Consider the following 13,853-nt stretch of genomic DNA (forward strand, 5'->3'; position numbering starts at 1 on the left):
GTATGTCGAAAAAGTTGATTTTTGTCCAAACCTATACGAAGTTTGTGGTTGTCATGACAAAGTCAAAAGTAATGGACGCAGTTGACATATCCAGAATTTACGCGAACGATAAATGAACAGCTACAGAAAATTTTCAGCCCCTTAGAGTAAATTGTCTTTCCAAGACTTCCAAAAAACCTTGAATCACATGGTTCAACAAAATTATCAATAAGTTCAACTGGTTCAAAGTCTCCCAATCATTGGATTATATTGAATAAATTATATACTCATCTTATCCCATTCTCTTCAATGCAGCTTGGTATTTGCCATAAGTATGTATTTTTACTGCTTGGAGGAGCTGCAGCGGCTCCTCTAAAACGGCTTGGGCAGGAAGATGGATTTGCTCAGAGGCTTCTTTGGCCGCAGCTGAAACACTTGTCTGCTAGTTGAGGCTGACGTCCACGAAAGGACTGCATGCGGAAAAAACAAAAAGGCTGATTAGAAGAAAAATAATTGCCAGTGGACAGACCATAAGTAGATGGAGCTTCACTGGATGTAGAGCGGGTAGCTGTAGAGTTGGCCAGCTAGACGCATTTTTCCGCTTTTTCTCCCGAATCTTAGCTAGCGCTCGTCTTTCGGCTGATCAGAGCTTTTTCCTCTTCCACTGAATCTTCGGCGAGTTCGTCCGACTCGTACTTGCACTGCTACCCAAACAGCGGGGTTCTTGTCCACGGAACGAAATAACTTGGCTGCTGAAAGGTTTCCTTTTGAGATGGTCTTAACGGTCCCGTCTGTTGCATCAAGCAGAGAGTTGCTATACTCGTATTGTACTTTAGAGTTAAAAGAACTCGAAGCCTTGGATACCGTTTTTAGCTTCTACAGTTGAGACTGAGTGGCGGCTTGTTTCTCGTCGAGATCGCGTTTGAATGCAGCGAACCTCTGATCAAACGTAACGTCCAAAAGACGAGGAAACAATGTTCGTGAAGCAGTCTTATGAACAGGATCTCCCTCTGTGAAGGATTGCGCGATCGAAGCGGGAACGCTCGCTCGTTCAGTATCCGACGACATAACAGCAAAAGCAAAGTTGAAAGAGATGCCTTCGAGTGGCTCTTGCATAACTTACAAATTCTTAAATAGCCTACTAGCCCCTTAGGGATTCACGCCTAAAATACTTCTACAGTTAACATGAACCATACATAGTGAACATACTCCAGTGTAATTAGCGAAACGTTACAAAATATATAGTGAGAGTTCTTCAATGGTTCTCACAGATTCAGTTCGCTTGTTTCGGTTTGACAAAATCAACCATCGTTTACGTCTTTATTGCACCATTAGTTGATCGATCGTCAGTAAATTGTACAGTATAACTTTCTTTAAATCTGGAATATTGCTGCAACAGCCGATAGCACCTCTGGAAGGCGTTTCTGTGCACTTTTCGAATGTGTATTGCACCATCCTGAAGGAAATGAGAGGAAATCAGATATCCAACCTTCCCGTGGGTAGACGTCACAAGAGCCGCTGGACCCATTCTCCTCAAACTCGGTCGTGAAACAAAATGGCGGTGTTTTGGAGCTATTTTCGAGATTTCGTCGTGGCACAGAAAATCGAAGATTTAACGGAATCCAAAAATTTTTTCGCAGAACTATTTCAAATAACAAGTAAATTCGTTCTAGCGAAAAAAAATTTTGGGGGTTAGTGCACTTTAATTGTTTACATGTTGGAGCTGTGAGCATTTTACTGGAACTTTTATGTCGGAAAGGTAACTCTCACGTCAGCGACATCACCCTGTTTTAGTGTGGCTTGCACGAATTGTAAACCACTCAATGTATCTAATCCGGGCGGGATTTTTTCGGCGGGATTTAACGGTGAATAGAGCGCTTGTCACGTCGTTTACTGGAGAGCTTGAGTACGAGTTTGCTGAACACCTCAAATCTTGAAGTCGGCCATTTTTGCTTTTGCAAATATGTTGTTTTTTGCCTATCGGCCTTTGCTCACACGTAGGTGAAAGCTGGGAGAGGTATTTATGACTGGTCATGTATGCGTTACAACACCAGCAAGGTCGGCGAGGTCAACGAATAGATACAAGAGACCCTGGAAGACGATCTTGTTCAGCTTGTTTAGCAGAGTTCTTGGCTAGAGAATTTGATTGTTTCACACGCTTTCTCTCTTTGTGGAGTCCAAGGTAAGCTAAAGTTCTTGTCATGCTTGTCCTCATTGTTTCTGTATTGTTTTATTTTGTACAAACACACTGAAATTCTGGTTCGATTTTGTATTTTAAAATACTTCAAGCATGGATTTCGAATTACATCATCTTTTTAATTTGCTGTCGTTCACACTTCATTCCTTTTGTATTCCATGCAGTTCGACCTGAGTGAAAATTTCTTCACAGATGGCATGCACGTAAACCTTTATGTACGATCGGTTTAATATAAGTTACTTTGAAATATTTCAGTGATGGATGGACAAATCCCAAGAGACTGTGTAAATTTACTTTTTGCGAGAGAGAGAGAGATACATGTCAAACACGCATGGCTTCTAGAAAAGAGAGATTTAAGCAAATTGAAATCAAAACTCGAAATGATTGTGAATAACAGAATGCTTGATACTTGTCAACATGAGTATGTTTTGTAATCATTGAAAAAACCTAATAGAAGAGATATATCTGCAATCCTTTTGAATATTACTGCATTGCTAGTGAGATTAGCACAAACAATTACCAAGATATGGATCAAGGAACAAAATACCGAGATTTTCGTTTGCGAGAAAGAAATATTGTTATTTTGCTTGCATACAGGACAATATGTATTATCCTTATTATTATATTGCATCAAGCTGGGAGGCTACTCTATAGTTGACTCAACGAAAAGGTGCACATTGTTTTAAGGCTGCAGGTATCATAAAACTTAACAGGGCAGAGATTAGTTTATTACGTTAATTTTCCAATCAACCTACAAACGTCAGAACTCAATTCCACTTGGTTACCTAAACTAAATAATGACTGAATCTATCAGGCCACTATGGGAGATGATGCTGAGTGCTTTTTAGTTCCTAAAATCCTTACTTTCAAAGCGACCCTTCATGTGCAACCGTTGTTGTCAAAATGAGACTTCCATAACAAAGATTGACCAATAACCCTTATCTTGAAAATAAGAATTGCAGGAGCTCCAAAATGTATGCTAGCTATCTTGTTCTATTTTTGACAGGAACAATATGGAAAACTATCTAAACTGTATCACATATTAGCTCAAGTAATAGCTTCCCATCAAAGCAGCTCAATTTCGTAAGCCACACATGTACGCATTGCGGACCTATTTTTAAAAATGGCGTAAGTCACCTAACATAATTGTTCCTTTAGTTTATATTTTTTATCAAATCCATTTTGAAATCACTGGTTATCCTTGCAATCTGATTGGCTCTCAGTGGTGCGATTTATTCACGAATCGCACTATTTTTTGCTCTAAATCGCATCTTTTTCTCAGCCAATGAGAATGGGACAGTAAACCAAAACAACCAATCAGATTTCAAGATTAGTTTAAAGTAATAAAATTTCGGGAAAATGAAAGGCAAAAACCCATTGTGTGGAGAATTTTGCAACTACATGTACTATTGCCAAAACTTTGTTATTGTTGTTTTTCCAAAACAAATTGACGAATTTAATTAATTACAGTTTCTGAATGACGATTATGAGCTCCCTCAGGCTGAAGACCTACTTTAATGGAAGTTTCCAGCTTTCAGTGTCCATTTTGACGAATATTTTCGCGATTTTTCTTCAACAACTGCTCAAGATCCGTACGATGTCGAGTCCAGTAAAACATAAACAAACGAAAACCACACAACAACAAATTCAGAGCCATCTCAAGTAGGTAGATGTTTCCAGGTTTCCGGAGTTTCAAACGAAGCAACAAAAGAGCTAAACTCGGTCGCTGTGAATAAACATAGTCAAAATACGCCCCGCTCCACAAAACAGGGAATGAATGAACATCTTATGAAGCTGGTGCAAGTCCCGCCATCTTGGAAATACCTTGAAACAAATGGCGCCGCAAGAACTTGACAAGGTTCTGACAATAAAAGCGTGAAAAGGAAAACAGTGGGTACAAGACAGGCGACGGAATAAGGGACAGTAAGTGCGCAGAAACAAGCTCGTAAAAGACTAAAAGTAACAAACCCAAGGAAAAGTTCCGTTGTACCAGCAAGGGTACTGGATTTGAATTTTCATAAACTGGACCAGGTGTACGCTTTTAGTTCAGTTCAGTGAAGGAATCGGGAACAGTGCAAGCAGCACGGACGAGAACTCCATCATCCGGCATAGGGTACGACACGTGAGGAGGATTCTTACGCAGACTGAGCTGAAATTAGATGCAGAGCTGTTATTTATACTCGCTTAGTAAGGGACTGGAGAGAATAGTTCCGCAGATGATATTCTATAATTTGATCGCCGGAGTAGATTGATGGATGCTCGAATTTCAAGGAGAATTTCAGGGGATTCACACAAAGAATGACGAACTTAAAATTGAATTATTTTCTAAACAATGGAAGTGAGAGGTACTTTTCAAACTCGTTAAAAATTCATCAAGTTTGAACAAAGGATATCACGACCGTGACCGTATTTGGTTATATCAGTTTAATTAGCATAGATTTTTATGATTTTATTTCTCCGTTTTCTCCTTAGTTTTGGTTTCGATTGAGAAGATATATCAAACACTCAAGACAGTGTTTGACCACAATTCCAAACACCTCGAAGTTCGTCAAAAATACTCCGCTGCGCGTCGTATTTTCAACTCTCTTCTCGGTGTTTGGAAATGTGGTCAAAGACGATCTCTGGTGTTTGATATATTACACGAAAAGCGGTACTATCAACCAGATTGTAATGAGAGATATCAACTAGGTTATCTAAAAGATAATAATGCTGCGGCACATTCCTTTGATAGTGACATATTTTACGCAGTGATTCATCTACAACTTCATGCATGATAACCCATCGATGGCGAGGTGTGACAAGCGATCGTGACAAAAAGGGACAGTGATCTGAACTATGCTTGGACATAAACGATACACATCAATCTCCCCTTTACCAGATCGCGAAAATCGAAACATTGGGAAATTGACGTTGGAGCAGTAATCTAACTTATAAATTCTGTACTAATACGCATTAAATGTCTCTAGAATGTTGACAGACGTTGTCGAGGTCGCGTCCATCGCGATGCGTGAAAATGCTAAAGCTTTAGCTTAAATTTCTGTTTGGATGAAAAGGAATAAATCGCAGCATATATGAAATTAGCGTGTTCTACGATTTTCGTTTGTCTTAATTATTCTACAAGCTTTAGTAGCGAAGATTTCTCTTCATTTAAGAATTTGGCCAAGGTGGCGAGACTGCTAAGAAATGACATACTAAGTTTAAAAATTGATCGTCCAGATTTAAACTTTCACCTACTGCATTAAGAACAAAAGCAAAAGTTGAAGCAAGAGCAAGAGTTGAAAGTCAGGCACAATCTCCTTCACATCGTTTTACAGGTGAATTAGAGCAAAACATAACCACTTATCTTTCTCACTGGAATCCACGCGAAAAGGACGACGGCTCGACGTCCTCGTGATGTTCGTGGCGCAACGCACTCTGGCAAAAATGGCGCAGTGCACTCTGGTTAAATGCAGTGCATTCTGGTAAAAAGTGATGAATTCGAGAATTCGTACTCCTTTCTATATATTCTTCTTAAATCCTGATTAGGTTGCTGCTCGCTCGCTACGCTCGCTCCGCTGAAACTAAGGACTGGCCAAGAACTACTTATTTTATTCATGCAACTTAAGTTATTCTAGGTAGCACCTATTGTACAAAACTTGTATATTAACTTGTATGTTTAAATTCACTCTAGTTGTAACTGACGAAACATGTATTTAAAACTGAAAAGAATTGTCTTTGATTTTAAATTCTATAAAATTGATTTGTTATTAGGGTTAGGTTTCAAGTCACTTATCACCTCGCACCGTGCTACCGTGTACAGTAGGTGTTTAAGATTTGAGTAAGATTACAAGCAGCCACTAGGATCTTAACAATTACAATCATCAGTTAGTTCAAGACAAGAACAGCGACAACGATAACGACAACGACCACAACAACAACAACAACAACAACAACAACAACGAAAGTCATTGGTTTGTCAAATATTTTATTTAGAAAGTTCATCAAGAATATTTACAAATGTACTCACCAGATTGGTTAAATGAAAAACCCATAATTATTGTTAAAGCAAGATCATTTCTGATTTCAGTAATTATCATACCGTTTTAAAGACTTTTACACGGCATCCTTATAAGGCAGGTTTACCGTTTTGTTACTAGTAGGGTAGCTTGTTGGTTATAGTGTAAGCGAATCTTTGCCGACGTGATTGTTTACATTTTTCCTCGTCAACATACGACTTTGAGCGTAGAAGGCCTCATGCTAGACACGAATTGACTACAAACATTAAAAGAGCTTGTGAAACTTGGTAACTGGTGAAATGTTTGGCTCGTTGAGTGTAATATTCAAGGAGAAATTGGCTTTCACCAACTGCAGCGTTTCTGGGTGGCAACAGTGCTAATGAGCTCATACGTTCTTTGTAAAATGTTGAGTTTTTAAACCCGCGTCGCACAAAAAGTATTCAATACATCAAGCTCAAATTCCTTGGAACAGATAATGTGTAAACAAGGGCTAAAGACTGACCATTACCACTAATTCGTTCGCGAAAATAGATCAACACGACGGATTCCGCCCTCTGTGGCGGTTCGGATGGAAAAATTCCGCCCGCTCAGTAGCTGCGAAAAAGATAACGGCAGATATCTATTCACCATGTGTCAGTACAGTGAGGGATGATGGCGAATGTGACACTCAACAATAGGCAGCCTTTAGTAATGCCGTATCCTGTACATATTTTTCTTGCAGTTTTGAAACTCTTTTTCTTTTACAGTTCTCCTGAAAATCATCATCTTTTTAGAGTGTTGTTCTACTTTAAAAATTACTATTTTCCTAAATTCGTTGCCTTTCTGGGCAAACATTTTTCCCTTGGCGGGTATCAAATTTCAAACATTCTTGATCGCGTATTTACAAATCGGATAAATATTTTACACGTGCACTGACTGGCAGTCAGTGATATCAAATATATCCACCTCTGCAAACATTCAAACATTTGAAAGTGTCATATTATACCATTTATTTCTGTTTTTCCTTGTTTTCTTGTTGTTTTTTTGTCACTCGAGCAGTGCTCAACTTTTACCTCAACGTAAAATGTATGCGTCTATGTATGTTGTGCTGTATGTGTCATTGAGGTCGAGAACGAAAGAATGGTGACGAGAGTCGCTTGAGACTCAACGGAAGGATGAACCACTCCGTTTCGAAGATGACAGCAATTACAACTAGGAAACAATGAAAACAGTGCTTGGCGATAATTCGGCATTCTGAGACAATAAATGAAAAAGTTCAGAACCGAATTACTAAACTGAAGAAGCTTGATTACAAAGACAACTACAAGAGACACGTTGTTACATGTGGCGCACTTCACAATCACAATTACCAGGATTTGGAATGGCATCCAAGTCAACATAAACATTCCTGTTACAAGAAGCACCGTCTTAGCCAGCCTTGCCTCACTCCTCGCTCTGAAAGAGTGATAGAGGCGCGAGGCTTCCTTTCTCCAAATGACGCAATAGGCAATGCACATTATCACCAGAGGACTTGATAGGCTCATTATGATGACAGACAAGAACTGATGGACGTCTATGATGGCCAACCCTAGCAGCGCTCGAGACGATGTTACAGCGACGGAGAGGATCCAAGGCGTTGCTATGGCAATGAAGTAGCTGTGCAATGTCAACTGTCGGTGACGAAGTGGTTGAGCTATGGCGTTAAGTCTTTCAAGGGAAATGAAGACCAATGTAAACACTGAGGAAAAGCCAGTGTACATATCAACGCAATCAAAAACAAGTGAAGACAGCAGCGTCTGTCGAGTGAACCACATGACCATGTACATTGGTATGGAAAATAGTCCGACCAGAAGGTCTGCTATGGCGAGACTGATCAGCAAGAAATGAGGACGTTTGCGAAGCCTTCGCTTCAAGAGAATCAGAATGGAAAGACAGTTTCCGAACACGATTATAATGGCCATCACTCCAAAGCAAACACTCCATAAGATATTCCAATCGTTGAAGTCCATTTTGGATGCCCTTGTAAACTTATCCCTGAATTAATTAAAAGAACTGGTGAGCAATTAGGATTTATGTAACGTCACTCACTTAGAAGATAAATAATCCTCTGCAAGATAGGGACAAAGAACTCTAGTACAAGAGGGGTGTAGTTTGGGTGTTAAATCAGCATTGGTATCCTAATTTGACACAACCACACAATGTGACGTTATCTGTCAGTCAAGGAGTTCTGGATTGATTGATCAATCAGTGAGTAAGGGAATCTTAGCTGCTGCTTGAGCAAATAAATTTATCTCCTTTTTCAGGTTCGTACGCGCATCATTGACGGTCAACGAGACTACAATGACAGTAATTTGAAATGACGAGAAGTAAGCTCTTCAGTACCGGCCAATTACTCAATGAAACAATCCGTCAACTAATCAGTCAGTCAGTCAGTCAGTCAATCGATCAATCAGTCAAAAAGTAGACAGATCAATCATTCAATAAATAAATCAATCACACTGTCGATCAATCAACAGTCAATCAGTCGCATAATCAAATTCAAAAGTTTGATTATTCGACAGGTATATCAAGTTTCATATTACGTCTTGTCCACACATATTTTAAGCACCCACTGAAATCATACCATCTAGCATAAATTGATGTCGATAATTTTCTTCTGTAAATTAGTGTTGGGGATTGGCTAGGAATGTAAAGGATCTAAAGGGGGTTTGACACTTTTGGTGAACAAGAGAAGGCCCATCCTTACCCCCACTATAACAAATCCTGCCTCTTTTTAAGTGCCCCTGGATCTGGGCTACAATAGAAAATTCCCGTCAACCAGAGCAATTTTGTCTCGAGTGTGATCTACAAAAAGAATTTTATCCCGAAACTCGTGTAGTTTCGTCAATTCCTGGTGCTATTTCCAAGCAATTACAGCACGCCCACAAAAGGATTTCTGTAATGCCTGAATTTAGAAAAACCTACGAGTGGGAGTTCTTCCGCTATACTGAATCGCTTGCCGTAAAACGTACAGATATTTGAAGCGGCGCATGTTTGTAATTCACGACATCGTTTTCCTTAAACTAAAAGTTCTCAATTTCATACATAACATGGAGAACAAACTTGCAGGGTTTGTAAGCTGGATTATACGTCTTCGATGTTCTATCTCCGTGTTTGTTGGAGCAAGCCTTTCGAAATGTGATGCGTATGTATATGTTCGTTAGGGATTTCTATACAAATATCTTGCCAGTCTTATTTGAGAAAAATGTGCCAAAGGTTACCTTCTTTGAGAGACTTGTATTCAGCTTTTACAGATTTCTGCCATCTCATAACGCCAAAAGTGTTACGACCATTGATGTTTCTGTCGTAGTTTCGGCGACTTAACCAGCTTGAATTGGCTTGCGAGACTGCTACAGACTAAATCTATAATCACTAGTCAGCATAGGTTGACATTTTTCGTTTACTTAGCCAAGCCAAATATTGTCCCTCGTTTGTTAAGTTAAATTATTTATGTCATTGTTTTAGATGTGACCGCAAGTATGCGTTTTGTGTAGAGTAAACACATCTCTTGTGCGTTCATCAACGCAGTATTTTTTCCTTTCTTTAATTTTTCATTATTTAGTATTATTTTTAAAGCAAATGATCACGAAAGAAACTAAAATCTGGATTGTGATACAGTTAACAAGTCACACGAAACATCTTGGATTGCGATGGACCACTGCACGTAAGCTTTCTATTTACGCAATTTGGCAATAAACACAAAGCTGGCAGATAAAACGAAATCTCACAACCTAATTTGGGGTTTTAGCTGGACATTTCAGGATGTCGTTCTTGGGTTTACATAAGAAAAAAAAGAACATCGAATATATTTATAGCAAAGAGACATTCACTTCATTGAAGTCAGCCAAAATTGCTAAAAAATTGCAAAACAAGGAAGAAAACCGAACAAACAATCAAACTGGATTCAAAAGAAGTTTTGTTGACTTCCGCACGCAATCTAATTTGTATAGGGTTCCACAAATGCCTTGATCTATAGTACACGTAGATGTTCCTGATTAAACACAGAACACTTAGGTTGTGTGAGTAATCATCACAGTTCAAACACAGGCTGGAAAGGCAAACAAAACAAGAGCAGGGTGCCATCAAGAGAACAAAAAATGCCCTTTGGGTGAAAATGGTCTGCAAACCTCTATTTAACTGCAACAGCAAAATACAGGGACAAATCCGAGGGGCAGCTGAAAGGGCAAACAACGTTAAACCTTGTTGAAATAAATGAATATCTGCGACAATTGCAAGCAAGAATGCTTAAACAACGAACTTAATTTTGATATACGTTTTCTTCATATTTGCCCAGGCCCAATGTATAATAATTTGTTCTTTGTGTGTTTATTTCTGTGACATTTTATTCAAACATGTTTTCTTTTTCGGTATTATTGCATAAATAGCAATATAAGTATAGGTCAAAAAGCAGAAATTGGTAGACGCGTTTTTTTTTTTCTTGTTCAAATACATGAATATCTGCGACACTTGCAAACAAAAAAGCTTAAACAACGAACTTAATTTTGAAATACGTTCTCTTCTTATTGGCCCATGCCCAAAGTATAATAATTTGTTCTTTGTGTGTTTATTTCTGTGGCATTTTATTCAAACATATTTTCATTTTTGGTATTACAGTATAAATAGTAATAAGTAAAGATAAAAAAGCAGAAATTGGTAGACGCGTTTTTTTGGCCACAAAAACCAATATTTGGGTGGATATATAATGGGATTATTGGTATACCCAATCTAAACACTTTCATGTCTCGCCAAGTCTGAGTGCCTTGAGACGACCGTGCGACAATGTCGGAAAATGAATAATGGATTGTAAACTGATTTTTCTAACAAAACGATGTTTTATTATCATAGCAATTATGAGTTAGGACATCTCATTGGGTCTACTACTCATCTGATATTGTACAAATGAGAAATGGGCTGAGATTTGACAAGCAGAGAAATCGCCGATAATGCATAAGTCGTACAACTGACAACCGGGATTACAGCACCCTCCTTGCATACGGCTGGCGCGCCTGAAATTTGAATTGACTAACCAGGATTCAGCAGGCGGGAAAAACTTTACTGTCCTGACGTCAACGTAAGTTAACAGGAAAGGCATTGAAATCAGGCAATTTTTCTCACTGGGAATGGCATTAAATAATTACGAAAACGGATTTACAATTCCCAAAACCATATCGGACTGTAAAAAGTGAAATATATGAAACATTTTGTGTCTCCAAGCTTCTAATTCGTCGAGTGTGGTCAAGAAGGATAATAGTTGTCTTGTTTCAACAAAGAATGCTTTTCCTCGTCAAATTAAACTCAGAATTCTCACGTTAACCATCAGAAGAGGCCAAAACAGCTTTAGCATTATCTTCAGTTTCGTTGGCTGCGAAGAAAAAGGCTATTATTGTGTCGTTTCAGTAGGACAGCTCAGTTTTGACTGCTGCTCGTACTGCGGGCGCAGCTGCCGTATGCCAGGCTAATTCATACCTTGGAAATAGTTAGCGAAGCCGCCGCGGAGATACATCCTGTAATACCCTCTCTGTTTTAGAGTGTGTTCTTGCCTTTAATTTTGAAATAGATAGAAAGGTACAAAACCGACTGGGAAACCAGCCTTTTAAGAGTATTTTGTTAAATAGCTAAGTAATAATACAACGTCGTAATACAACGTTTACTTTATGGCCAACCTCGGAGATGGAAACTCTACCAGGGAACTAAAGAACTCGGTAAAATAGCGTTAAAAAGTGTAATTTACATTTCGGCTTTCACTAGCTGAGATAAAAATAACGCAGATATCTATCTTTTCATTCAACATATACACGGGAATTTGAAAGGAAGAACAGGACCAGAAGCTCGTTTGCAAATAAGCTTAATGCTTGTTAAATTTTTCCATTTCAAAAAATTTGGGCCGAATCCGTTTACGCTTGAGTTTAGCATTAAGGGAGTTTTAAGCGTGTTTATATGCATTCATAATATAGATAGGACACTGTGCGCGCTCTGATTGGTCAAAAACCCATGTTTTATCAGAGTATAAAACATAGAAAATGAGTGTTTTATTGTTTTTGTGCGTGGAAAATCTATATCATAAAGCAAATGAAGAAGCCTAAACCGTGTATTACACTGTGATAAAACACGACGGGCATTTAAGAACATTCGAGAAATGTAGAAAACACTCACCTGCCGCTGGTGTTTTCAAATGTTTATCGCGTTTGGAAACCTGATGAAACCCTCACACTCGTTTTTGAAATAGTACTTCTCAAACTCATTAATATTTCATGAAGTGACCGGCAAATAAATGATGTCTATTTTGGTCAGGTGGTTGAGTCTTGCTACCCAATAAAAGACCAAATGAAAACACGCCGTGTTTTGATATCAAAACACACGTGCTTATATCAAAATTACAATAACAAAAGCAAAAATCATCAACTTACTAAAAACAACAAAACATCTGTTCATCTTTGTCCGATACATCTTCTTTCTCCTCTATTTTTGTCTGAAGCGCCACACCACTACGAGTGCTGTCTTTCATCTCAGCGTCCAGTACGCGGCGAAATATTTCTAACCTTTTGAATACAGTGAAAGCTTTTTTTTTTAATTTTCAATGTCAGATTGAAAATAAAGACAATGGTCACTTCTATATGCACATGCCTACCTCTTGTCCTTATAATCTAAAGGATTGAATGCGTATGCGCCCTTCACCTCCTCCAAATGCCTCTTTAGACCGCATACGACACCATACAACGTTCGTGGAGGACACCGGCCGCCCTTCTTATTTGCCATCTCCTGGATAAATTTAGGAAGCCAGTAGTTGAATGATAAAGCATCCATGTTCTCCAGACTGTCTTCAACAGAACACACGAGGTGAAAATTGTAACATTTAAAAACGCTTCCAACTTCTAAATCCGGAAATTTCAATGTTCTCGTCCTTTGCCATTCACGAAAAATTTCCACCGCCCACTTATCTTTGTGCTTCGTGCTACTTGGTCTAGCTTCTCTGACTAAAGCAGACTCTTCTTCGACTGTTCTTGGAACTCTAAAACGGGAGTTAACTGTACTTGAATCCATCTCTCACAAGCACATGCGAAAATGACTTCCAAAAAACATTCACGACCAGGCCAACTTTGAATGATTTACATACTAATTTTGTAATTAAACAATACAATCCAATAATATGTTACAACAATACAACAAAAGATGCTTTGAGAAGACATATCAAAAACTCGTGCATTGTTTTTCGTTAATTTTTTTTTTTGCGCGAGATCACTCCATGTGCTCGCCGCTCGCCAAAAGAATTGTTTTACTGTCCATGTTTGCTATTCGTGGATATTTGTAGATATTGGAAGCATGCGCATGGACTTGCATCGTTTGTGCATGGGCTGTAGTTCTAAAGTCTAAAATTTGTTTTTCAGTTTGGGACCTGCTCTCTTGTGAGAATTTTTTTTATCCTCTGATTCAAGTATCTTTTTAATCGAATAAATGAATGAAGTTGTTTGTAATAACTCAAGTCCCCACCAAAAAAGGAACAATAACAACAAAAACAATAATAATAATAATAATAATAATAATAATAACAATAATAATATGTTTTAAGGTAAGATTTAAAAGTTAAAATAGAATCAATATTGCGCTGACTTGCTGGAAGCGCGTTCCACAGTGTAGGCGCAGCTTCCCTAAAGATCTATTACCAA

The 13,853-nt window shown here is 38.5% G+C and overlaps 2 protein-coding genes and 1 pseudogene across 2 annotated transcripts; all 3 read right to left on the reverse strand.

Moving 5' to 3' along the window:
- LOC149098787 (uncharacterized) lies at window positions 1–1,217 on the reverse strand (annotated as a pseudogene).
- A 4,906-nt stretch (window positions 1,218–6,123) lies between these two features.
- Window positions 6,124–9,604, reverse strand: LOC110040104 (histamine H2 receptor-like). Its single transcript, XM_089277836.1, has 2 exons — window positions 9,411–9,604; window positions 6,124–8,184 (listed from the first exon to the last, which is right to left on the reverse strand). The coding sequence occupies exon 2, from the start codon at window positions 8,157–8,159 to the stop codon at window positions 7,245–7,247; it is 915 nt and encodes a 304-aa protein (XP_089133962.1). The 5' UTR covers window positions 8,160–8,184; window positions 9,411–9,604; the 3' UTR covers window positions 6,124–7,244.
- Window positions 9,605–12,595: 2,991 nt separating this feature from the next.
- LOC110040105 (uncharacterized) lies at window positions 12,596–13,230 on the reverse strand. The gene is made up of 2 exons (XM_020745291.2): window positions 12,818–13,230; window positions 12,596–12,728 (listed from the first exon to the last, which is right to left on the reverse strand). Exons 1-2 carry the CDS (start codon window positions 13,228–13,230, stop codon window positions 12,596–12,598), a joined length of 546 nt encoding a protein of 181 aa, XP_020600950.2.
- Window positions 13,231–13,853: the final 623 nt, after the last annotated feature.

This window comes from Orbicella faveolata, unplaced genomic scaffold, assembly GCF_042242905.1.
Source record: "Orbicella faveolata isolate gen_17 unplaced genomic scaffold, um_ofav_v1 contig_46, whole genome shotgun sequence".
NCBI classification, from domain to species: domain Eukaryota; kingdom Metazoa; phylum Cnidaria; class Anthozoa; order Scleractinia; family Merulinidae; genus Orbicella; species Orbicella faveolata.